General features: G+C 46.4%; 2 protein-coding genes across 5 annotated transcripts; one reads left to right on the top strand and one right to left on the bottom strand.

The window, feature by feature from the left end:
- Window positions 1-4: 4 nt before the first annotated feature.
- On the top strand, window positions 5-23458 carry SMG9 (SMG9 nonsense mediated mRNA decay factor). Of its 4 annotated transcripts, none has more exons than XM_073570635.1 (15): window positions 5-150; window positions 352-446; window positions 1814-2055; window positions 2272-2346; window positions 2444-2672; window positions 2755-2852; window positions 3053-3165; window positions 9858-9969; window positions 10050-10145; window positions 12353-12438; window positions 12800-12906; window positions 13739-13846; window positions 14109-14234; window positions 14893-15040; window positions 15211-17085. In XM_073570635.1, exons 3-15 carry the CDS (start codon window positions 1900-1902, stop codon window positions 15287-15289), a joined length of 1533 nt encoding a protein of 510 aa, XP_073426736.1. In that variant the 5' UTR covers window positions 5-150; window positions 352-446; window positions 1814-1899; the 3' UTR covers window positions 15290-17085. The 4 variants fall into 4 exon arrangements, 3 of the variants coding, with proteins under 3 accessions (XP_073426736.1, XP_073426735.1, XP_073426737.1); XR_012231284.1 differs by adding an exon at window positions 23203-23458 and having other exon boundaries at window positions 80-446; window positions 15211-16997; XM_073570634.1 differs by having other exon boundaries at window positions 80-446.
- Window positions 17089-23203, bottom strand: LOC141085350 (interferon-inducible GTPase 5-like). The gene is made up of 2 exons (XM_073570637.1): window positions 22870-23203; window positions 17089-18735 (listed from the first exon to the last, which is right to left on the bottom strand). Exon 2 carries the CDS (start codon window positions 18704-18706, stop codon window positions 17477-17479), a length of 1230 nt encoding a protein of 409 aa, XP_073426738.1. The 5' UTR covers window positions 18707-18735; window positions 22870-23203; the 3' UTR covers window positions 17089-17476.
- Window positions 23459-25320: the final 1862 nt, after the last annotated feature.

The raw sequence follows: 25320 nt of genomic DNA on the forward strand, positions 1-25320 counted from the left end.
GGAGACCGTATAACTGTTCGCCACTTTTAATGCAACGTGTAGTACAGGAGCGGGATCCGCACTGCGCGCACCCACTCATCCTTCCCGCTTGTATCACCTACACGTCTAGGAAGCTCCGCCCTCCTCTGTCATGTGACCGTCACCAGACTTGTAAGGTTTCCTATTTTCTGGTTATTTTAGTATAATCAAACATTTTTATATTTACTTTATTTTCCTTTTGTTGTTTTTACGATTTTGACGAGAATTTGAAGAAAAATACATAAGGGTATAGGGAGCAGTTTTACGTTTGGCCATCGGATGGCAGCACTGTGACTATCTACGCTTTAACTCTGTTGCTATGGTGACTGATAGGAACCTTTCACTCCCGGAACCTCCTGCGCGTCCTGTGTTTCCTGGTCAGCCATTTGCTGGTTTACTGATGATGAACAGACGAAAGGAGAGAGCTGGTGAGTGACAGCGGGGACTCGGGGGAGTGGGGACTCCATGTGAAAGGCTGGATGTGCAATGCTCCTATTCTAGGCAGAAGACTATCATGGTGTGTCCTGAAAATGTATTCCTCTCTGTAGCTGTGCTGAGCAGTGTCCTAAAGAACCCCCCCTGCAACGTTGCCGTTCGGCGCTGCCCCCCACTAGGACGCTGCTGCCCACCCTCTCCAGGACATTGCCGACCTGGGCTGTCCCCCTGCTAGGACGTTGCTGTCCGGGGCTGCCCCCCCCCGCTAAGACGTTGCTGTCCGGGGCTGCCCCCCCCCCTGCTAGGACGTTGCTGTCCGGGGCTGCCCCCCCCCTGCTAGGACGTTGCTGTCCGGGGCTGCCCCCCCCCGCTAGGACGTTGCTGTCCGGGGTTGCCCCCCCCCGTTAGGACGTTGCTGTCCGGGGTTGCCCCCCCCGTTAGGAAGTTGCTGTCTGGGGCTGCCCCGCCGCTAGGATATTGCCGTCCAGGGCTGCCCCCCGCTAAGACGTTACCGTCCGGGGCTGCTCCCCCGCTAGGACGTTACCGTCCGGGGTTGCCTCCCCCATTAGGATGTTGCTGTTCGGGGTTGCCCCCCCGTTAGGACGTTGCCGTCCGGGGCTGCCCCCCCTGCTAGGACGTTGCCATCCGGGGCTGCCCCCCCCCCTGCTAGGACTTTGCCATCCGGGGCTGCCCCCCCCCTGCTAGGACGTTGCCATCCGGGGCTGCCCCCCCCGCTAGGACGTTGCCATCCGGGGCTGCCCCCCCCGCTAGGACGTTGCCATCCGGGGCTGCCCCCCCCCGCTAGGACGTTGCCATCCGGGGCTGCCCCCCCCCCCGCTAGGACGTTGCCGTCCGGGGCTGCCCCCCCCTGCTAGGACGTTGCCGTCCGGGGCTGCCCCCCCCTGCTAGGACGTTGCCGTCCGGGGCTGCCCCCCCCTGCTAGGACGTTGCCGTCCGGGGCTGCCCCCCCCTGCTAGGACGTTGCCGTCCGGGGCTGCCCCCCCCTGCTAGGACGTTGCCGTCCGGGGCTGCCCCCCCCTGCTAGGACGTTGCCGTCCGGGGCTGCCCCCCCCTGCTAGGACGTTGCCGTCCGGGGCTGCCCCCCCCCTGCTAGGACGTTACCGTCCGGGGCTGCCCCCCCCCCCGCTAGGACGTTGCCGCCTGGGGCTGCCCCGCCGCTAGGATATTGCCGTACGGGGCTGCCCCCCTGCTAAAGAGGTATCTCCCCCCGCCATGATGGGGAAGGGCTCTCCTTTATAACGATGGCGGCCACGGCTCCCTTCCCCCTGCTGCCTCGGTAATGACCAGAGAATAACGATGTTGACCACAGGACGCTGTGAAACCTCCTTATTGTTTTCAGGATCTCTGCTGTCAGTGACTGATTTTGAAAAGAACGAGAAATCAGAAAACTCGGGGCAGAAGAATCCGTCTCTGTACTAACTAATCATGTCTGACTCCGGGCACAGCCAGCCCAGCATGTACGTCCCCGGGCGCACCAGAAGACGACGCTGGATGGACCAGGGCCCACCGGGGAACCTCAACCTGTCTGAGCCCGGCCGGGAGCGGGACCCCATGCTGCGAGACCGGGAGCAGGATAAATGGGTAAGTGTAGAGCCGGAGTCACAGGGTGCTGACCATTGGCATGTGCAGGGCTGGACTGACCCCTACTGGCAGCATCCGGTATTACATAATTGTGACAACTGTAAGGCGTATTACAGCTTTCCTTGGGTCCTGACAAGCAACCCTACAAAATTGTAGCAAGATTTAGCCTTAAATCTATTTTTCTTTATCAGAGTCTGTTACTTTCCTTATTTTCAGGATGGAAATGAGGACAACTCCGCCTACACCATGCAGAAAACCCCCATCATCCTGGCTAAGCCCGCTGCCGAGCGTGTGAGTGGATGGAGCTTAACATTGCCTTGTGCCGTTCCTCTGTTATTCCTCCTGGTGCTTTTTGTTGTTCATTTTATTTTTTTCCCCATTCTTTTAGCCAAAAAATGCCACGTCCGCTACCCCCGCTCTGGAGAAGCCCATTGTACTTATGAAGGCCAGAGAAGAGGGAAAGCCGCAACCGACGGCAGAGGGCACAAGCCTGACGCCCACTGCTACCGCCACCGCCAAGGTAGAGAAAGAAGGGCAACGCCCCACGCAGCCTGTGTACCAGATCCAGAACAGAGGCATGGCGGCTGCAGCGGCAAATGCCGGCGGTAACGTGGATCGTAAGTGCTGGGTCATGTAGTTCTCCACATCCAGTTATTGTGCAGTCGCCTTACAAGTTCTTCTTCTCTTCTGTCCTCACAGCCGTGGTCGGGCAGGCGAAACTTCTCCCTCCACAGAAGATGAAGCACAGCATTAAGCTGGTTGACGAATACATGAACTGGTGCGACAGCGCCATCGAGGTGCGGCTTCTCATTTTGGGGTTTTATTATGGCTGGATTGGGTGGTAAAAAATCTATATATTTTTTTTTTTATGGGACTGACTCAATCAGATTTTAAGACCCCCATCAGATAGCTGCCCACCAGCTGGCTCTAGTTCGTTTTTGCCCCTTCCGGCTGGCTGTACCCAGCAGTATATTCACGCTCTGTACGTTTATTGCAGTTCTTGCTGGATCAGACAGACGTCCTGGTCGTCGGCATCCTCGGCTCACAGGGCACTGGCAAGTCCACCATGATGTCTCTTCTGTCCGCCAACTCTCCAGATGACGACCAGAGGTGAGGACCCCCATGTTCTAATGGTAGTCTACAGGTGACATCTATAGTAGAGCCGCTGAAAGATCAAGACAGGAAACATGTCTAATTGTTGATCTTCATTTTTCATGAACTTTCGATTTTGCGTTTCCGTTTTTTTTTTTTACCTCCTTTTCTTCCCAGAGCCATAACTCTTTTATTCTTCTGTCCACACAGACATACTGTTTCTTGTTTATTGGAGGGTGATTTGTGCTTTTGATTGACACGGTTCATTTTACCGCATAGTGTGCTTGAGAATGGGAACAAATTTCCAAGTTCAGTGAAACTGTGAAAAACAAACACAATTCTGACATTGTTTTATGGGAGTTTTTTTACTGTGTATATTTTGTGGTAAAAATGACCTCACGATATTGAGGATATTCTGCTCATCAGTACGATTATAGTGACACCTAACATGTCCAGTATTTATTTTTTTATTATTATTATTATTATTATTATTATTATTATTATTATTATTATTATTATTATTATTATTATTTTAATGGTGAAAAAAAATCTGAAGTTTGCAAAAAATTATTTTTGGGTCGTGTCGCCATTTTCCAAAACATTTTTATTTTTTGGCCGATGGAGCGGTGTGGTGGCTTATTTCTTGAGGGATGACACCAGATTTTTATTAACAGTATTTTGGAATATTTGTGACTTTTTTGATCGCTTCGGGGGGGAAGAAAAGTCAGATCACCACTTTCAGATGCAGCTTGTCTCAGTATAGTTCATTGCACGGAGCCGTCCTAGTCTGGGGACGTGAACACCAAATGCCAAAAAAGACGAGATTTTCAACCAGCGATGACGGAATTGAATGTATAGTAAAATAATTCACATTTATTGATCCAATATTAAAAACCCCTTTGTAAGAGCCATGTAGAATGGCTGATGTGTTTATTCCCTTGGAAATAGCTGGGGAAAGGATGGTACCTAATGTAGGTGGCTTTTTCACTACAAATCTAACGTCCAATTTTTTTTTTTTAATTTTTTTTTTAGATTTTTGCAAGTCTTGCTTTAGCATTGGCAGGTATTTTTTTCTTTTTTTTTAATTAGATTTACTATATCCATAATATCTGCATCCGTGCTAGACTCCATGTTATCATTTTCCTGGGATGAATGTGTGTGTACATATAAATAAATGTGTGTGTTAAAAAAATAAATAAATAAATATATATATTAGCTGAAGAGCCCGGCGTTGCCTGGGCATAGTAACCAACTGTGGTTAGTGGTAACAAATTATAATGATTATATTGCACATAAAACCATTTCACATCATATATTCAACACTACAGATTTGCAACACAAACTAAATGATTACCCAAGTATCCTCTCCTGTGTGATACTTTCTGCTGAGCCGTGTATCTAATCCTATCCTGTGTGATACTGACTGCTGAGCCGTGTATCTAATCATCCCGTGTGATACTGACTGCTGAGCCATGTATCTAATCCTATCCTGTGATACTGACTGCTGAGCTGTGTATCTAATCCTATCCTGTGTAATACTGACCGCTGAGCCATGTATCTAATCCTATCCTGTGATACTGACTGCTGAGCTGTGTATCTAATCCTATCCTGTGTGATACCAACTGCTGAGCTGTGTATCTAATCCTCTCCTGTGTGATACTGACTGCTGAGCCGTGTATCTAATCCTATCCTGTGTAATACTGACTGCTGAGCCATGTATCTAATCCTATCCTGTGTGATACTGACTGCTGAGCCATGTGTCTAATCATATCCTGTGTAATACTGACTGCTGAGCCATGTATCTAATCCTATCCTGTGTGATACTGACTGCTGAGCCATGTGTCTAATCATATCCTGTGTGATACTGGGCTCCCCCTGCAGTCTGTGTCAGAGGGTGGTCTGTGTCGGCATGGTAATAAATTGTGTTATTTCCAGTTTTACAGAAGGACGATAACACCATAGAAATGATAAGAATAATAGGCCTCAGTTACCACAGCTGTCTACAAAGAAAACTGTTGCTGATAGCAACCAATCACAGCTCATTTTTCATCTTTTAAACAGCACTGGGACAGCGTGGCGAGTTTTGAGTGGTGACTTTTGTGTGTCGACTTTTATGTGGCGAGGTTGGTGTATGTGTGGTGAAATGTGTGCTGAGGGTGGTATATGTGTTGAAGCACGTGGTAGTGTGTGGCGCATTTTGTGTGTGTGTTCATATCCCCGTGTGTGGTGAGTATCCCATGTCAGGGCCCCACCTTAGCAACTGTACGGTATATACTCTTTGGCGCCATTGCTCTCATTCTTTAAGTCCCCCTTGTTCACATCTGGCAGCTGTCAATTTGCCTCCAACACTTTTTCTTTCACTTTTCCCCCATTATGTAGATAGGGGCAAAATTGTTTGGTGAATTGGAATGCGTGGGGTTAAAATTTCGCCTCACAACATAGCCTCGGGGTCCAGACGTGTGACTGTGCAAAATTTTGCGGCTGTAGCTGCGACGGTGCGGATGCCAATCCCGGACATACACACACACACACACACACATACCCACATTGAGCTTTATATATTAGATATATATACCGCTGCTGCCGGCGGCCATATGTGCCACTACTTAAGAGAAATGAATATTCTGAATATTCGTTTCTCTTAAGTAGCGGCACACATGACCGCCGGCAGAAGCAGGAAGATGGTGGCTGACACTGCGCGCTACTGAAGAGCGATGAATACTCACTGCTCTCTGTGATGAACAGTCCCGGTGAGTATTCCGGCAGCTGTGCTCTGCTTGTGAGCAGCGCATAACGTCCCTGCCATGTGATGCTTACAAGCATTAAGCGGCTACTGGCACCGGAGCAGGACACTGAGAGGGAACGGAGGAAGGTAAGTGTAATGGTTTTTTTTTTTTTAATCTTTTCTGATGGGGACAATCATACCAGGATCAGGATGGGGCCAGTCATAGCAGGACTGGGATGGTGACCAATCGTACCAGGTTGAGGATAGATTCCCTGCATACCAGGATAGAGATGGGGCCATGCATATAAGGACGAGATGGGGACCCTGCATACCAGTATAGGGATGAGGGTGATCATTCCTGCCAGGACCTGGATGAGGGGGGCCATGCATACCAGGATCTGGATGAGGGGGGCCATGCATACCAGGATCTGGATGAGGGGGGCCATGCATACCAGGATCTGGATGAGGGGGGCCATGCCTACCAGTCTCTGGATGAGGGGGGCCATGCCTACCAGGATCTGGATGAGGGGGCCATGCCTACCAGGATCTGGATGATGGGGGCCATGCATACCAGTATCTGGATGAGGGGGGCCATGCATACCAGTATCTGGATGAGGGGGGCCATGCATACCAGTATCTGGATGAGGGGGGCCATGCCTACCAGTATCTGGATGAGGGGGGCCATGCCTACCAGTCTCTGGATGAGGGGGGCCATGCCTACCAGTCTCTGGATGAGGGGGGCCATGCCTACCAGTCTCTGGATGAGGGGGGCCATGCCTACCAGTCTCTGGATGAGGGGGGCCATGCCTACCAGGATCTGGATGAGGGGGGCCATGCCTACCAGGATCTGGATGAGGGGGGCCATGCCTACCAGGATCTGGATGAGGGGGGCCATGCCTACCAGGATCTGGATGAGGGGGGCCATGCATACCAGTATCTGGATGAGGGGGGACATGCCTACCAGTATCTGGATGAGGGGGGACATGCCTACCAGTATCTGGATGATGGGGGGCCATGCCTACCAGGATCTGGATGAGGGGGGCCATGCCTACCAGGATCTGGATGAGGGGGGCCATGCCTACCAGGATCTGGATGAGGGGGGCCATGCCTACCAGGATCTGGATGAGGGGGGCCATGCCTACCAGGATCTGGATGAGGGGGGCCATGCCTACCAGGATCTGGATGAGGGGGGCCATGCCTACCAGGATCTGGATGAGGGGGGCCATGCCTACCAGGATCTGGATGAGGGGGGCCATGCCTACCAGGATCTGGATGAGGGGGCCATGCCTACCAGGCTAGGGACGAGGGGACCATATTTACCAGGATAGGGGATATTAAGTACAGAATTGACCATATTTTTGCTTCAGTTTTTTTTTTTTCTCTTCTAAAACCTAGGTGCATCTTATGGTCCTGTACGTCTTGTAGTCCAAAAAATACGGTGTATATTATGAAATGATACCGCTAAGAGAACATCATATATTTCCCTTATATATGTGCTCTGTTTATCTAGAAACTACTCTAAACTGGAATTGTCGGGCATAGACTTATTATATTGTAGGAGTAGTAGTATGGGAAGAGAAATTCCTATTTTCAGATGTGTGTTTTTTTTTTTTTTTTTTGTAAAAAATACAATTTTATGGTCGATACATTGATGATTATTTGGAAGGGTACAGAAAAAGAATATAATAAATTAGTCTGTTACATCAACAATAATGAATTGAATTTCTCCATTACACGTGATCCCTGACAACCATCAGTCAGTTAGATATGACATTATACAATTCCACCTGTGGTTCTAATTTCCTCCTGCAGAAAACCTATGGATAGTAATTCTATGTTAGAAGGAAATTCAGGTCACCCCTCACATGCAATAAATAATATCTCGGCTGGAGAATTAATCAGAACAAAAAGAAAACTGTTCATCCCAGGAAAATGATAACCTGGAGTCTGACAGAGTTGTAGATAGATGATAATAACATGGAGGTTATTGATGTCGTACTCTTTAAAGGAGCGGACTCCATTGTGGAGAATATAGAAATGGAACGTAACAAGTAAAAACCAAAACCAAACCTCCATGACGTTACCAACTCAATACAGCCCACGGTATTTGGAAATAGTAAATCTAATAACAATTACCTGCCAACATGAATCAAGACAGTAAGCTTGCACTTCTGTCCTCAAATATCAGAAGTCATATTTATAGCAAAAAAGGCAGCTACGTTAGGTACCATCCTCTCCCCCAGTTATTTCCAAGGCCATTCTACATGGCTCTTACAAAGGGGTGTTAAATGTGGGTTGTGCTTCAGGGCCATCACAAGGCTCCTGTCCACTGCGATCAGCACTACGACTGTGACATTATCCGCAGTTTCTAAACGTTTCTCCCAAAAACAGAATGGTAATACTAAATCATTAAAAAACGCTGGAATTGAAATAGTATTTAAACCTCGAAGACTGGGCGATGAAAAGAAAAATTCTGAATAGGGAATCAAATTTTTAGCTTTATGCTCTATTCCGTCATCGCTGGAGGAAAGGCTCTTCTTTTTTTTGGTTTTTGATCACTTGTTACAGCATTATTTTGGGAATTGTATCGACCCAAAAAAACCATAATTTTGGCGTTTTTTGATCTTTTTTTTTTTTTTTTTCTCCCCCGATTTACAGTGTTTACCAATCGGTTATTTGTTTTTATATTTTGATAGATTGGACTTTTCTGAACTCGGTGTTACCACGTGTGTAATTTTTTTATATTCTTATTTTCAATGGGCGGAAAGGGGGTTGATTTGAACCTTTTTTTTTTTTTTTTTTTTTTTTTATTAAATACTTATTACTGATTTTGTGCGCCCCCTTAGGGGTCTTGAAGCTGCAATCATCTGATCACTCGTGCTATATACAGCAATGCTTAATAGCATCACGGTCTCCTTTGATTTTCGTCCACAGGCAGGGTTTCAAAGGAGCTCCGTAACGACAGTCACGGGGGTCATGTGCTGATCCCCGGCTGTTATGACAACCCAACGGCAACCCACAATCACGTTATGGGCGGAGTTAATGACGCACGTGCACGTCGGTGCGTGTTAAATGCCGCTATCAGAAATTGACAGTGGCATTTAACGGATTAACAATCTCAGGCGGAGCTCTGCCCATGATCGATAGCGGAAGGTCCCGGCTGTGATACACAGCCATCACCTGTCGTGTATGGGGCATGTATATATACGGTGAATGTCGTGTAGGGGTTAAAGGAATGGACCCCTCAATCTTTGATACTCCTCAAATGACGGCTCTGCTATTCCGAACTGATCAGCCACAGCCTTTACTATTTCGACAAAGAGAATGTCTGTAGAATATTGATCAGCTGCAACCGATCATTGGCTGCAGCTTTCAAGTGATTTTTTTTTAATTCTATATTGGACACTTCGTCATTTAACTGCTTCCGGATCACTCATAGGCTACAGATATCAGGTGGTCTGTGCTCTATTCCCTATTGACGTTCTAAAACGTTACTACATAGTAGAGAGTAGGAGCAGGGAATCGGTTGTCGGACACGACCCAGCTGCACAGAGAAGGCAGAGACGGCTAATCACCATTTCTGCCTTCCCAAGAGCAGAACAAACCTGTATGTCTACAGTAATTGGGTGGGCTGACAGCGCGTTCCTCTCCAATCCCAGTGATGTTTTTAGTCCCTCCTTGGTGTCTTGACCCTGCAATCATTTTACTATTGCAGCATGTACTGCACTCTGCAATAGTTAAATGTACAATCTCCAATGAGGCCTAACCATGGGCTATGGGGGACCTTCTTAAGGAGACCCCAATCGCCATGGTAAGCCATCAGTACCCCACAATTGAGATCACCTTTCCCCAACACACTCACATAGGGCACACAGACAACATTTTACAGACTTTTCATTTTAGCCCGGATAACTCCTTTAATGCTGACAAACTCCACTTAACCTTTTCTCGCCTGCTTATCTCCTCTCCCTATGGTGGTCTCCAGGTCGTACGTCTTCAGGATGCAAAGCCAAGAGGTGAGAGAGCGAGCCGGGAACCAGACCAGCGGCATTGATTTCTTCATCAGTCAGGAGAGGATCATCTTCCTGGACACTCAGGTAAGCGACGGACGGAGCATCGAAGGTGAAGTTGCCCGTTCTGCAAATAATAATAAAAATAATATTTTTTATTTTTCCAGCCCATGTTGAGTCCGGCCATACTGGACCATCTGATCAATAACGACCGGAAGCTTCCCCCAGAATACAATCTCCCCCACACCTACGTGGAGATGCAGGTGAGCGCAACTTCCAACCAGCACACGGCATACACTCCCTGACAGAAGTTATGTCACTTATCCATGTTATGTACATAAAAGCTTATAACCTGACGTTAAATTCATCCATTGGTTGTATAAATTCTCTTGAAAGCTGAAACCCTCCGAAATGTGGTTTAGGTTAAGAAAATAAATTGGCATCAGTGCAGAAATATTGATCATTTAATGAACACAGAATGGTCAGATTTTGGCAAGACAAAAGTTTTGTCGCCTGCTCATATAATGCACCCAATCCTAGTTTACATCCTCACCTGTGTTCAGTAAATGATCGGTTAATTAGTGGGTGTGTCTAAAAAGAAACCCAGCACCCCAGACCTTCACTTGAGCTGCAACTTGAGCTCTGACAACATGCCAAAAATCCACCCTGCGACCAAAGCCTGGATTATCAAGAGGCTGAAGACCAGATCCACTGCAGAGGTGGCTGGCATCTTTAATGTGTCTCAGGGTCAAGTACAAAGAATTAAAAAAGATTCGAAGAGACTGGATATGTGTTTGCCAAGCCCAGGTCTGGCAGACCCCGCAAGACAACTGCTCAGGAGGAACGTTTGTTGGTTAGAAAATCCAAAGCAAGCCCCTCTTCCACTGCAGCAGAGCTCCAACATGTCACCTCAAGTCCCTGTGTCAACTAGAACAGTTTGTAGAATTCTGTCTTGAAATGGCCTCCATGGTCGAATCAGTGCCCATAAGCCAGCACTAAACAAAAGGCAAATAAAAAACCGTGTGGCATTTGCAATGTCCCACAGCCTGCTAAACAGATGGACACTGGAAAAGTGGCAGAAGGTGGATTCCTCTGATGAGTCTTCAGTAGAATTACACCACGGCCGCCACAAATAGTGCAGGAGACCTACTGGAGCCTGTATGGATCCAAAATACAAGGTGGAAGGCAATATCAATAGCCTAAAATATCAAGAAGTATTAGCTCTTATATTCCAAATCACCAAAGGGGTCAAATTCTGCAGCAGGATAGTGCTCCATCTCATACATCCATCTCTACCACAAAGTTCCTCCAGGCAAAAAAGATCAAGGAAGCTTGGAAGACAAAACCAAAGAATCTAGATGAACTCTGGGAGGCATGTAAAGCCCCCGTTACACACTGCGATATCGCTAGCAATATCGCTGTAAAGTCACCGATTTTGTGACGTAGCAGCGATATTGCTAGCAATATCGCTGCATGTGATACTTACCTCCGACCGGCTCCCCCGCTGATTATCGCTGATCGCGCGAGAAGCTCCTGGACCATTCCTCGTCGGCCACTTCCTGCTGGGCTTCCTGTGGCGCCGACGAGCGACGTGTGGACGCAGGCGGGAGGACGTCAGGATCGCCTCGTCTGACAGGTAAGTAGCAATCCCTGTCCCCAGCGATGTTGCTGGTGAGATCTGCCTGTGTGGCAGCTCACTAGCGACCACCTAGCGATGTACCAGCGATCCTGACCGCGTCATATCACTAGTCGGGATCGCTGGTGCATCGCTAGGTGTAACGGTACCCTAAGACTGCATTCTTTGCTATTCCTGATGACTTCATTAATACATTGTATGAATCATTGTTGAACCGCATGGATGCAGTCCTTCAAGCTCATGGAAGTCACACAAAATATTAAATGACTAATAGCACCACAACTTCATTCACCAATGTTATGTAACATATATTTGTATTTTAAGGTAATTATTTGTTTGAATATCACATTACTTTCTGTGACCGACAAAACTTTTGTGTTGCCAAAATCTGACCATTCTGTATCCATTAAATGATCAATATTTCTACACTGATGCCAATTTATTTTCTTAACCTAAACCACATTTCGGAGGGTTTCAGCTTTCAAAAGAATAATTTATACAACCGATGGATGAATTTAACGTCAGGTTATAAGCTTTTATGTACATAACATGGATAAGCGACATAACTTCTGTCAGGGAGTGTAGTAGCACTAGAAACCAGGTTTTGCAGAACCTGTGCTTATAGCTTATGGCCACCAGATGGCGCATGGTGATTTTATGGCAGAGTACTTAGTACAGAATCACCATGTGCCATCTCGTGGACATAAGCTGTAAGTACACGTGTACAAGTTCTGCAAAGCTGAGGATTCATTTTCCCCCAAATGGAATATTTGTTGGTTTAAAAAAACACTTAAAAGTTGCTCTCCGTGGTAAATTCATTTTTTTTTTTTTCAGTCTTTACAAATAGCTGCCTTCCTGTTCACGGTGTGTCACGTAGTCATCGTTGTCCAGGACTGGTTCAGCGACTTTAACTTATACAGGTAAGAATTTAAAGGGGTCCAGTCATACACCACAGTACTGGGGGTGATAGATGTATTATCGCTGGGGTTGGGAGGGCTACTCCTGTCACAAGTTTCGCATCACCGTCGCTCCATTCACTGTCTATAGGACTGATGGAGATCGCTGGGTTCGGTACTTGACAGTGAATCTATCGTTTTGTTTTTTTTTTTTTTCTCCATCTTTTGAGATCTCAGGCATGCGATGGATGCACGTGTGATTTGATCGGTACAAGATGTAAAAAACCGAGCTGATCCAGTCCATGTGACCAGGACTGATTATTTTATTTTTCTCTTACCCCTAAAAGTAAGCAATAACATTTTCTTGTTATATCCGGGTATTTAGGTTTTTACAAACGGCCGAGATGTTAAAACCGTCCACCCCGTCTCCCAGCCATGAATCAAGCGGATCGTCTGGAGGCGATGATGGCATTGAATATTACCCGCACATAGGTAAGTCCTTGTATCTGGAGACATCGCCGGCTTTTAGTTTCTTAACTTTTGTCTCTTTATTAACTTCTTAATGGCCAGACCTGAAAGATCCTTAATGGCAAGCTTTTCCCATAATAGCGTCCATGAAGTTGAGGAGGTGAATAAAGCCCCCGTCACACACAGCGATCTCGCTGTGTGTGACACTTACCAGCGACCGGCCCCCCTGCCGGGTATCGCTGATCGTCCTGGAATGGCCAGGACATTTTTTTGATTGCTGGTCTCCCGCTGGCCCGCATGCATCTCTGCGTGTGGCAGAAGGGAGATCAGCGAGCTGGTGCTGGTAACTAAGGTACACATCGGGTTTCTAAGCGGCGCGCGGCGCTTAGAAACCAGATGTGTACCTTAGCTACCAGCTCTCTGGTGCAGGGAGCTGGTAACCAAGGTACACTTCGGGTTTCTAAGTGCCACACGCCGCTTAGAAACCCGATGTGTACCTTGGTTACCAGTTCCCTGCACCAGCGCGCTGGTAACTAGGGTACACAGTGGGTAACTAAGCGACGTGCGTCGCTTGTTACCCACGTGTCGCTGGTGCTGATCGCTGGTGAAGCCGCCTGTTTGGCAGCTCACCAACGATCATGTAGCGACACACCAGCGATCCTGACAAGGTCATATAGTTGTCGGGATCGCTGGTGCGTCGCTATGTGTGACGGGGCCCTAAACCACCAGACCGACCAGCAAGACCACCTAGGAAAAGCCGCATTATCCTCAACCACTAGGAAATCGATTATTATCCTTTTACCTGATTTCCATCTAACCTTCATTGATGTGTTTTTTTTTGTTTTGTTTTTTAAAGTGTTTCTACAGAATAAAGCCAAAAGAGAAGATTTCTGTCCCCGATCCTTGAAGCAGATGAACCTGGTGGTAGACAAGCTGATGCTCCACTCGCGGCTACGCTACAAAGGTAACGGACACCTTAAACTGATACCAGAGACGGTGGATGTAGTCCTGCGCTGAGGCCAGAGGATGAAAATATGGAGAAAATAAATATTGTTTTGCTCTCCTGGCCAGATACGTGGCGAAACAGCTCATCTGTAGAGTCGACTGTGTGCCCCGTAGCTCCCGTAGTTCAGCGCGATTAGGGGCAGACGTGGCACCCAGGCTGTGCCTGCAGGATGATGTGTGCCTAATGTCATCCTCCTTATAATTGCTCTCTTCTCTTTAAGGCACTGTCTCCATGTTGGACTGCAACATTTTTTCTGGATTATCCTATGATTTCCTGGAATCGGAGGTGAATTTATTTTTAATACCAACCATGGAGAATGATACTGATGAGACAGTGTCCAAATCAGGTATGTTACTTCCCTCTCCCAGATATCATTCACACTATTCTTGGTTTCTCACGCTCTCTTTCTCATGCTGTCACTTTTGATGCCTTTCATTATCTCAGTAGCTCCCTCCCTCTCCTTCTCTCTCTGGGCCCACCCGCTTTCCCTCATGTGGTGCATATCATTCCCTCTCTTCCCCCTCGCTCACCTTTCCCTCTCCCCCCCCCCCCCGCTCACCTTTCCCTCTCTTTCCCCCTCGCTCGCCTTTCCCTCTCTTTCCCCCTCGCTCGCCTTTCCCTCTCTTTCCCCCTCGCTCGCCTTTCCCTCTCTTTCCCCCTCGCTCGCCCTTCCCCCTCGCTCGCCTTTCCCTCTCTTACCCTCCCTCACCTTCCATTCTCCAGGCGCCGCCATCTTTCCTCTCACAGAGCTCCTGGGCTCTCTCTGTCTCACACACTACCTCATGCTGTCTGTCGCACACCCTCGCGCGCTCTTAGCAACCTCGCACTCGTCTTCATTTTCTGTTGCTCCCCTTCCCTCTATTCCATTTTCTCCCTCTCTCCTTTCGCTCCCTTTTCCCTCTTGCTCTGTCATTTTCTCTCCTTACTTACTCTGGTGCTGAATTAGTGATATTTTGTCTGTTTTGATACTAAAGCTTTATGTATATTTCTATGTTCTTTAACAGGGTCAGGAGGAAATTCTGCGCTTCCTCCACTCCTGCCGGGTTACAAGGGGCACCCCAGCTTCCACACCATGATCAGTAAGCTTCGCAGCCAGATGATGTCCATGTCACGCCCGCAGCTGTCGCACACTATCCTGACCGAAAAGAACTGGTAAGGAGACCGCTGAGCAGCAGTTGTGCCCCCTAGAGACCGTGCAGGGACATATCATATATCTCAGGCTTTCTTTCTTATTAATGCCCATGAGCACTGTCAGCACCGGCCAAACGCAATGGGATTTTTTTTTTGTATTTTTCTTAGTTTTTAAATATTTTTCCTTTTAGGTTCCACTACGCCGCTCGTATCTGGGACGGGGTGAAGAAGTCATCAGCACTTTCTGAGTACAGCAGATTACTGGGCTAGTAAAGACTGGCGGAGCCTCGATGGGTGCAAACGTTTTGTGTGCTGCTCGACAGACAGGACATAAGGCCAGAAGTCACAGTGTGAGGAGTCCAAGATGAGCAGGTGCCTAATTCCTACCAGCAAGACACTCGGAGGACTTAGAAGTTATGGCCATCATACCTGTCTGATCGAGGCAGCGTGACCGCAGATTACAGTGCAAGACAACTTGTCTTTACCGGTAAATTGCCTGCAATAGACGAATGCCAAGATATCATAATCTGTACTGATCACGAGACGTTGTAAATGCCTTCCAGAGCTGGCGGGGGCGCCACTGACTGAGTATATCCCAGCGATCATGGTGGACAATAAAAATGCAACAACCTGAACAAGCGTTGTATTTAACTTACAGAAATCGTCTCTGTTCTATACGGATGGCCACGGGATGGACTTTTTTTTTTCTGATGCTTGTGGAATTACCCTAAGACTGACAGCTACAGAACCATACATTTCTACTCGAAAACAATTATGAAACTACAATTTCCAGCACGCCCCAATAAGCATCAAAGTATAGTATGCTGGTAGTTAGATCATCTACGTCTGTATAAAGCGTCACCTCTGTTGTCCTGATGCCAAGGTACACATTGGATACTATCCAAGCTGCATTCACCATTTTGCCGGACTCCCGTACACCTCTGCTGCCTTCAGTTGAAGGAGAACCGATTTACTTTGTCTCGATCTTGGGTTACAGCGTTCTCCCACAAAAGCTGCTGGCACAGGACTGCTAAATTTTGTCAATTCTACAGCTGCAGGTTCTTCACATAATCTGCCGTTCCAGTCACTAAGAAATCATGAGAATTGTAAATGCAGCTCTGGATGTGACTGGAGAAGACTTACAAGGCATTAATTATCCGGGGAAGAAGTCTGATATATCAATGTCACAAGCTACAGTATTTAATAGGTGGATGGCAGGACAAGCACAAATATGTCTGGGTCAGAGGTCCTTCCAGCCTTGGCTCATTCAACTGTTTTTTTTGAAGATCACCTTTCATTTTTAGGTGTGATCCCATCCTGAAGTGCAGCAGATTAGTGAGGGTCCTGGTTTTGAGACCCTCACTAATTGCTAGAAAAAAAAAAGCGTTTTTACAGGGTTATTCCCAAAAGAGTATAATGAAACACTTGCTGATCATTGGAGGTCTGATCGCTGGGACCTCCAGCATTCACAGTGTTGGCAATCTGGAACCCTGAAAACGGGATCTACGGCCCCGTTCTGTAGTGCAATTGCTCATGCTCCTCATCTATTCTATTCATTGTGTACGGGACTGCCAGATATAGCTGAGCGATGCAATCCCATAGACTGATTCGTGCAGCGCATACGCATTTCCACTGCAGAACGCCTGTTTTCTGGTTAACAGACCGTCAGCAAGCATCAAGTTATCCCCTATCCTGTTTTGAGAATAACCCTTTAACTTAATTTCCTTTTCTTTTTTTCAAACTAAAGATTAAAGCTTCTTAAACGCAAGATTTTATTTCCCAACCCTGGATTAAGGATTTATAAAATGCATCAGATTCACTAGACTGTTTCATTCAGTAAGGCGTTTAGCTACAGCTGGAGAGCCACTTGGAGAACGGGACCTCCAGAACTCTAAATTCTAAAGGACCGCTTTAAAGGAACTTCTCACCAGAAGATTTTGGTTGCGAGGTGCCATGCACAAGCATCGGGTATTAGCAGGTAATTTGGAGCTGCATTATGATGTCTATGACCTTACTGTGCTATTTATCTTGCACCCAAAATTAATAAAAAGGCAAAAAACAAACAATCGTTCTGATAAAAACATTTATATTACATATGATTTTTTTTTTTTAATATTTCCAGTGACCGCATCGTAGTTGTACGTAGTTGTAAAATGATGCCCATAGAAGTCTTTGGCACATAATATAGCACCGTCTTAATGTGTTATGGAGTCACAGGAAACTTTGCCTCCTGGATCGTTGCATTATGAAGATATTCTCATCTAAATCCTTGCTGCATGAAACAGAGACACCATATAACGGAATGTAAGATTGCTTTTTCATGTGTATGGTGGGTTTATAGATGATGTAACGGGAGATAAAGTTTTACATCCAGTTCTGAACTTTCACCAAAAGGATTCATACAACTTTTTTAGACACCACCAATGGTTAAAAGGTCACTTGGTGAACATGCGAAAGTTAGTCAGAAGTCGCTAATGCCATCGTTACCACCCTTGTAGCATCTTCTGCCATAGCAGATAGGAAGCTGCTGAGTGTCCAGTAAGTCGTCCCAAAGGCGACCCCTCCACTTGCCAATGTGCCAATCTGCGGAACAAACTGATTTACACATGCTGTCACTATACGACCCATATCTGTCAGACCCTGACTCTTTAGATGATGGAAAACCAATTCATGAGTTATCTCCTCCAAAGCCATTGTGGTTCTGATCATTGATCTCAAATTTTCAAGATCTTTCCCAAAGGTATCCGATAGCATTTTAAGGGACCTCGCGTCCAGGCCAAAAGCTTTCTTGTACTCTTCCAATATGTTGACCATGAGGGTGAGGTCACCATTGGCGGATAAATATGGAACACATGACATACTACTCGTCCCCAGCCTTTGTGACGTCGCAACGTTCATAGCGGAGATGATGGCCCATTTCCAGATTTGCGATAGAAAGGCCTTTTTCTTCTTCTCCACGGCCTGGTGGAAAAAATTGGGCTGAGACAGAAGAAATACATGTCTCTTGTGACTCTGAAGTTCGTCCTCTAGCGTTTTCTGGATCAAGTAGTAGTCATACTTTTCAGGTTCCAGACTGGAGATTAGAAACACTTGAGGGTTCTCGATACCTCCAGCTCGGAGACCATTTACACAGTCCTCGTGGATTTCCTTCAATAGATCTTCATCCTTGCAGTAGTTTGTCCTTCCTCGTCGACATCCTTTTAATACCGAGTCTATTTTGGATCTCAAAAAATAGAACTTCTTCCCCATGGACTTGATGGCTTGTGCCAACAGGATGTGACATTCTCTGAAGCGTTCGGTTGTGATGATCAGAAAAAAATCATATTGGTGGAACTTCACCAATTGCAGATAATCCTTCGGTTTAAATACAGGACTTCCGATCCCGGGAAGGTCCCAGTATTTCACGTTTTTGTGATGGGGGTGTAAATAAGGTGATGGGACCGTGGTCGTCTCGACCACACCTGTCTTGGCAGAATCTTCTTCTTCATCGCCAAGGCCTCGGATTACATTGATAAAAGTTGACTTTCCAGATCCTGATTCTCCAGTTACAGCAACATTCAATGTGACTTTGTCAATGTCTGCCAGGCATCTCTTCACACCTTCTACGGCTTCTGCAAGATCTCTATTTTCAAAGTAGTTCTTCATCTCCTGCAGTTCAGTTTCAGGAACTAAAAATTGGGAATCCATATGTTTTATCTTTCTTCAGTCTCAAGTGCCTAAGGGAAAAAAGATGACACGTTAAAAACCATGGTGGGCAAAGTAAAGGCAAAAGTAAAAAATTTGCTTTGGGTTTGACCTTTTGAATCAAGCAATGTTGTCCTATAGCAGAAAATGTCCACTAATTGCTATTTATTCTGGCCCTATACACATCCACACTTTGGCCAAGCATGCATGTGTTTTCAATAGGGTAAGACAAGTGAGCCGCTGCCGGCCACCTCTTTTAGGGGATTATCTCTTCTGCTAAGAAAAGGATTGGACTTTGAAATGTATCATCTTTCTTTCCCGCCGACAACAACAACGTGGTGGCTTGTCCTAAGCCCTCATACATATAAGATGACCGGTCCTTATGACATTTGTGTATGAATACATAGAAGCTGCAAAATTACTCCATTTGTTTTTAGTCACTGGATCATTTAAAAAAAAAAAAGGTACACATATCTGCACGCCCTTTGTCAATGAAACCTGCCAGTTTTATAAAAGGTGAGACTAGGATCACACGATGACTCTAGCAATTCTTTGACAAATTACCCGATCAAAGACAGTAGCAACTAGTGATGAGCGAACATACTTGCCTCTCGATCGAGCATCAGGGTTCTGAGGTACGCATCGAGTATCGTGGGTGCTCAAGTGCCATGGCAGGCAATATCTGCATTTTTATTTACTGTCTTAAAGGGAATCTGTCACCCCATTTTTCGACTATCAGCTTCCGGCACCGCCATCAGGGGCTTATCTACAGCATTCTGTAATGCTGTAGATAAGCCCCCGATGTAACTTGGATGGTAAGAAAAAAAGAGTTAGATTATACTCACCCTGGCGTTTGGTCCGATCCGATAGGTGTCGCCATCCCGTCCGGCTCCTCCTATCTCCATACGATGCTATCCTCCTCCTTGCTTCTCCCTCGGCTCCTGCGCAGGCGTACTTTATCTGCCCTGTTGAGGGCAGAGTAAAGTACTGCAGTGCGCAGGTGCCGGGACCTCTCTGACCTTTCCCGGCACCTGCGCACTGCAGTACTTTACTCTGCCCTCAACAGGGCAGATAAAGTACGCCTGCACAGGAGCCGAGGTAGAAGCAAGGAGGAGGACTTCATCGCTAGAAGATGGGAGGCGCCGGACCGCGACACCCACCACCTCCCGGTGATTATAATCTAACGTGTTTTTCTTATCTTTCCGGTTTCAATCGGGGGCTTGTCTACAGCATTTATTACAGAATGCTGTAGATAAGCCCCTGATGGCGGTGGCAGCAGCTTATAGGCAGAAAATGGGGTGACAGATTCCTTTTAGCAGCCAGAAAACATGCGTGGCAGGGACTCGAGCACCCTGATGCTCGATCAAGCGCTGAGCATTCTCGCTCATCACTAGAGATTGGGGAACCCCTGGATGTTCGGGTCCGGTCGAACAGTTAAAAATAAAAGTTTGGGTACCAGAACAGCACCTGACACCATTCACTTGAATGGGGGCCCCGAACATCCAGTGTTTGTCACGCTGGGATGTGTATGACAGCGCGGCAAGCACTGCTTCTGATAGGCGGTAAAATCAGCTTGAGCCCGCAGCTGTGATCAGAGGTAAAAGGTTTACCTCCAGTCACTGGCGTCAGCTGATGGGACTACATCAGCCTATGCCTGCTGCCGCTAATAACAGCAAGAGCCAATTCTGTCGCTTTGGGGTCCTGTTTGTAGGGTTGATGTCACCTTTGTATTGGCCGGTGACATCAAGCCCAAGGCTTAGTAATGGAGAGGCGTTTATAAGACACCTATCCATTACTAATCTTAGTTATATGGTAAATAAACCCACAACCTGTATAAAGTCATTTATGTGAAAGAATGACACACTCTTTAATATTAGATTCTAAATTAAACCATGCTCGCGTTATCACCCATTCTATTGAAGCAATCGTCTCCTGTAATAAAAAAAAAACAATCATATCCCTCACCTGCCCTTCATTCTGTCCCATGCCGTAAACCATGTCTGGAGATAAACCGTTTTCAACCTCGACGGTGCCAAGATGCAACCGTCCAGGCTGAAAACCAATGATGAATTAACTTCTGTGAGCGCAGTTCAGTTACTAGTGGTGACATCATCGAAGTTACTGCAGTTCACTGATGCTGTGTTTCCAGCCGGTCCAATGAACTGCGGTGACCTTGGTGAGATCAGAGCTGAACCGTGAGACTTTTTTGTGCTAGCGGTGATCACGATAGTTCAGTGGCCTGTTCGATGCAGCTCATTCTTCCCTGCTTCTCAGCATGAACAGTCGCATGATGCCACCATTCATGCTGAAGAGCACATGTACAGATGGATTACGGCATAGGAGACTATGGATTCCAGCCCCCCCTCTATCCATTCCTCATCCCGCCATCCATCCTTATTCCTGCCATCCATCCCTCATCCATCCAGCCATCTATCCGTTCCTCATCCAGCCAGTCATCTCTCATCCAGCCATACCTCAATCCATCCATCCCTCACTCATCCATCCAACCCTCATCCAGCCATATCTTCATTCCACTCATCCTCATTGACCGTCGGTAACCTCAATGACATCACCATCTCATTCATTGGTGGTTCTCAGCCTGGACGGTCACATCTTGACACCGTCCAGGTTGAAAACTTTATCCCCAGACGTGGATTACGGCGTGTGACAGAACGACGGACAGGTGAGGGATTTTTTTTTTTTGTTCTTTTATTACAGGAGATGAGGGCTTCAATTTAATGATTTGATAGGTGTGTTTTGTTTTTTATTTCAAACGAAAGACTTTATACTTGCTGTGTCTTTACTTTCGATACCACTCTAGGATTAGTAATGGATAGGTGTCCTATAGATGCCTCTCCATTACTAAGCCATGGGCTTGATGTCACTGGACAGTGCAAAGGTGATATCAACCCCACAGATATGAACCCCACTTGCCACTGATACAGGGCAAGTGGGAAGAGCCGTGCAAAGAGCCAGAATTGGCGCATTTAATAAATGCGCCTTTTCTGGTGCGGTTGGGGCGGACCAATATCCATTGCCCCTTACTAGCCCTCAGCTGTCTGTTTTAGCATAGCTGGTTGTCAGAAATAGGGGGGACCCCCACCCCGTTTTTTTAAATTATTTAAATTTAACAAAAAAGCGTAGGGAACCCTCTGTTCTTGATATCCAGCATTGCTAACGCTGACAGCTGAAGATTGCACTTTTTTGCTTGGCTGATCATCAAAAATACAGGGGAACCCATGCCGTTTTTCTTTTGTGCAGGCGGCTGCTGATGAATACTCCCATCAGCCACTGCCTACTCTCTCTGTTATTAGCGGCAGCAGGCAAAGGCTAATGGAAGCAATAGTCCCATCAGTCAACGCCAGGGACCGAAAGTAAACTTGTTACCTCTGATCACAGCTGCGGGCTTAAGCACTCATTTGACACCGTGGGAACCGCAGCTGTATGACTGGCTGTAATGATCTTACTGCCGATCAGAAGCAGTGTTTGCTGCGCTGTCATGCACATGACAGCATGAGAAACACCCGGTGTTCGGGGGGCGAACAGTAACACGGACTTCCTGGTGAACTCCGTGTTCGGTGTCTGTACCCGAGCAGCAGATGTTTGGTATGGACACCAAACTTTACTGTTCAGGTTCACCCATCTCTACTCATCACTAGTAGCAACCTATAGAGATTAAGTGCAACTTGCTATCAAAATTCCAACAGTTGGGATTTAGTGCGATTTTTGTCAAAGTGACCATATTGGCAATCAATAGATATGGTATTACGCGTGGTCCTATCCTGACCGTACGTACACAACCACATCTCTATAGCTCCAGCTCACTCTTAGGATCGTAGCTAACATTTCAGATTTGTGTATAACTTATTAAAGCTGTTCTTCTTGGGACAACCAAGAAAATATCCGATTCTTTGATGCACTCATTGTTGGAGACCTTGAAAACAATAATACAAAAATATAAAGTTGAAATTTTCTTGCTGTTGAAGTCACAAGATATCTGCAACAGCAAAGCGATAACCAGTGAAACTGAAAGTGCAGAGTGTCGGAGATGTGTGTTATAAGCTCTGACCCTGCACATGGAGTTGCTTGCTTTTTATACCCTGTTTCTTCTCCCTTTTCCCCCCTTCTATAGACAGATCCGCCGGAAAAAGTGCTCTCTTACGTACCTTGCTCTCCGCTCTTTCTTCCTATTTATTGAAGTTCTAGATGTGATGTCATAGGGAGGTGCTTGTGCATAATGTGAATCCTAGAAATTGTGAAAGAGGAGATGTCACTGGGCGGGAGAGGATGTGATATAGCACAGAAGCTGCTGAGTGCAGGACAGACTATAAATAGTGGTCAGATCAAAAAGTATGAAAAATGTGTAAACATCATAACTAGGAGGCCAAAGTCTGAGGGTTTTCTTTCCACTCCCACCCAAAGAAAATGCATCCAGTATCTTTCTCTGCTTCGCCCCTCCTGGCCCTACAGCGGCTGCATGGTTTTTTTTGTCTTTGCAGGGTGGAAGTACGGCATTGATTTGCAACAGCGGAAATGTTTTTTGCAGATATCATGACTGATAACTTTAGAGAATTAGCAGCCGGAAGGATGAGGATCCAAGCACTAAGGGTATGTTTCCACGGTCAGGATTTGACGCAGGTAAAATCTGCACCAGATCTGCATCAGAGGTCACTGGCAGGTCACCTGCCTTTTTGATGCTTTTTTTTTCATGCAGATTTGTATGCATTTTTTTGTAAGCTAAATAAAGCTATAATATTTAACAAAAAAAAAAGAATTGTGATGTAATTTCCTTGTCCAACCTCTTCTTTTACATACTCCATTGAAGAATGTTTACACACACAGATAGATAGATAATAGACAGATAGATATGGGTTAGATAGACGGCACTCAGGACCGGAGCGTTCAGCTGCATAGAAATACATTCAGCTGCACATTCCGGTCCCAAGTGCAGTGCCGAATACAGAGGTGCGAGACTCATGCGAGTTTCTCGCATGTCTGACCCCGGTCTAATATGCAATGTCCTTTTCCTTTTTTTTTTTTTTTTTTTTTAATAATTTAAAAAAAAATGGTGTGGGCTTCTGCGCAATTTTCTGCGCCAGAGAGGGAAAGCCAGCTACTGGGGGACAATATTTATAGCCTGGGAAGGGGTTAATTCTCATGGATATTCCCAGACTTGGAATATCAGCCCACAGCTGTCTGCATAGCCTTTACTGGCTATTAAAATAGGGGTGCCCCCCAAAAATTAATAGCCAGAAAGACTATGCAGACAGCTGCGGGCTGAAATTCATAGCCTAGGAAGGGCCCCCCCCTGGTTACAAACTCCAGCACACAGCTGCCCCAGAAATGGTGCATCTGTAAGATGCGCCAATTCTGGCAATTATCCTCTCTCTTTCCACTGCCGAGTAGCGGTGAGCTATGGGGTAATAAGGGGTTAATGATTGTAAGGTAACATCAAGCCCGATTAGTAATGGAGAGGCGTCAGTAAGACGCCTCTCCATTACTAATCCTATAGTATGTAACGGGTTAAAAAAAAAACCAGCCAGAAAAAAGTATTAAATAAAATACCACACAGTTTTGCCATTTTATTATACGCCTAATTCCCCGAAGCCCTCGATCTAAAAAAAAAAAATAATAAACACAAATACTTTCTGTCCGACGTAGTCCTTAGGCCTCTTTCACACATCAGTTTTTTGCCTTCAGTCGCAATCCATCGTTTTTAGGGTCCAGTGACTGACGGTGGATCCGTTTTTTTCTCATAGACTTGTATTAGTGACGGATGGCCTCACGTTTCGTCCGTCGTTCACTGGATGAGTCAGAAATTTTGTGTCCATCGGGCGGGGATGACGGACAAAGTAACTTTTTTGTCTCCGTCGAAAAGTTGGACAGCGACGGATCCACCGTCCATCGTTGGCTATAATGGAAGCCTATGGGCACAGGATCCGTCACTGTCCATCAAATGATGGAATCCAGTGACGTATTCTGTTTTTTTTTTTTAAACTGTGCATGCTCCAATTATTATTACCAGGTAGGGCAGTCGAATCCAGCAAAAAAACAGATCCGTCGCATCAGTTTTTCACAACGTATCTGTTTTTTCCCAAAACTGCTGGATTGCGACTGATGGCAAAAAACTGATGTGTGAAAGAGGCCTTAAAAACGAGTGTCCCACGACGAGTCCAGCTCTGCTACATCTGGATGCATGACATCCAGACATAGCAGAGCTTGTAGATGACCGTCGGAGATCTCCAGCGGTCACCTGCACTGTAGTTATAATGGTAAGCTGACCGGGAGAACTAGCCTAGTGACCGGAGATAACCTCCGGTCATGTGCATGGCAGTTCTCGCAGTAACCTATCTCGAAAACTGCAGTGGACAGGGACTTCTGGCATTAGGAGGAGGTAAGACCTTATTTAAATTAGTACACATGGGTAGTAAGCTGCGTTTACGCAGTTATTACACGTGTGACTAATCATCAGATGCGGTTTTACCGCATCTAATGATAGTCTATGGTAAATTTACGGTGTGGAGACGAAGTGTTGCCGCATTGAAAACAGACATGCGTTCTGGAAAGACGCGCCACGTGTCCGTTTACGTGGGTCTATCGCCTGCGTCTTTATACGC

The sequence above is a fragment of the Dendrobates tinctorius genome, unplaced genomic scaffold, assembly GCF_039654945.1.
Source record: "Dendrobates tinctorius isolate UK_male_01 unplaced genomic scaffold, ASM3965494v1 ptg000028l, whole genome shotgun sequence".
Classification (NCBI taxonomy): domain Eukaryota; kingdom Metazoa; phylum Chordata; class Amphibia; order Anura; family Dendrobatidae; genus Dendrobates; species Dendrobates tinctorius.

Coding starts and splice junctions, on each gene's coding strand:
- LOC141085350 (XM_073570637.1), bottom strand. CDS start 18,706: ATGGATTCCCAATTTTTAGTTCCTGAAACTGAACTGCAGGAGATGAAG.
- SMG9 (XM_073570635.1), top strand. CDS start 1,900: ATGTCTGACTCCGGGCACAGCCAGCCCAGCATGTACGTCCCCGGGCGC. Junction 3,166..9,857: donor TCTCCAGATGACGACCAGAG/GTGAGGACCCCC, acceptor GGTGGTCTCCAG/GTCGTACGTCTTCAGGATGC. Junction 12,907..13,738: donor TGAATATTACCCGCACATAG/GTAAGTCCTTGT, acceptor TGTTTTTTAAAG/TGTTTCTACAGAATAAAGCC.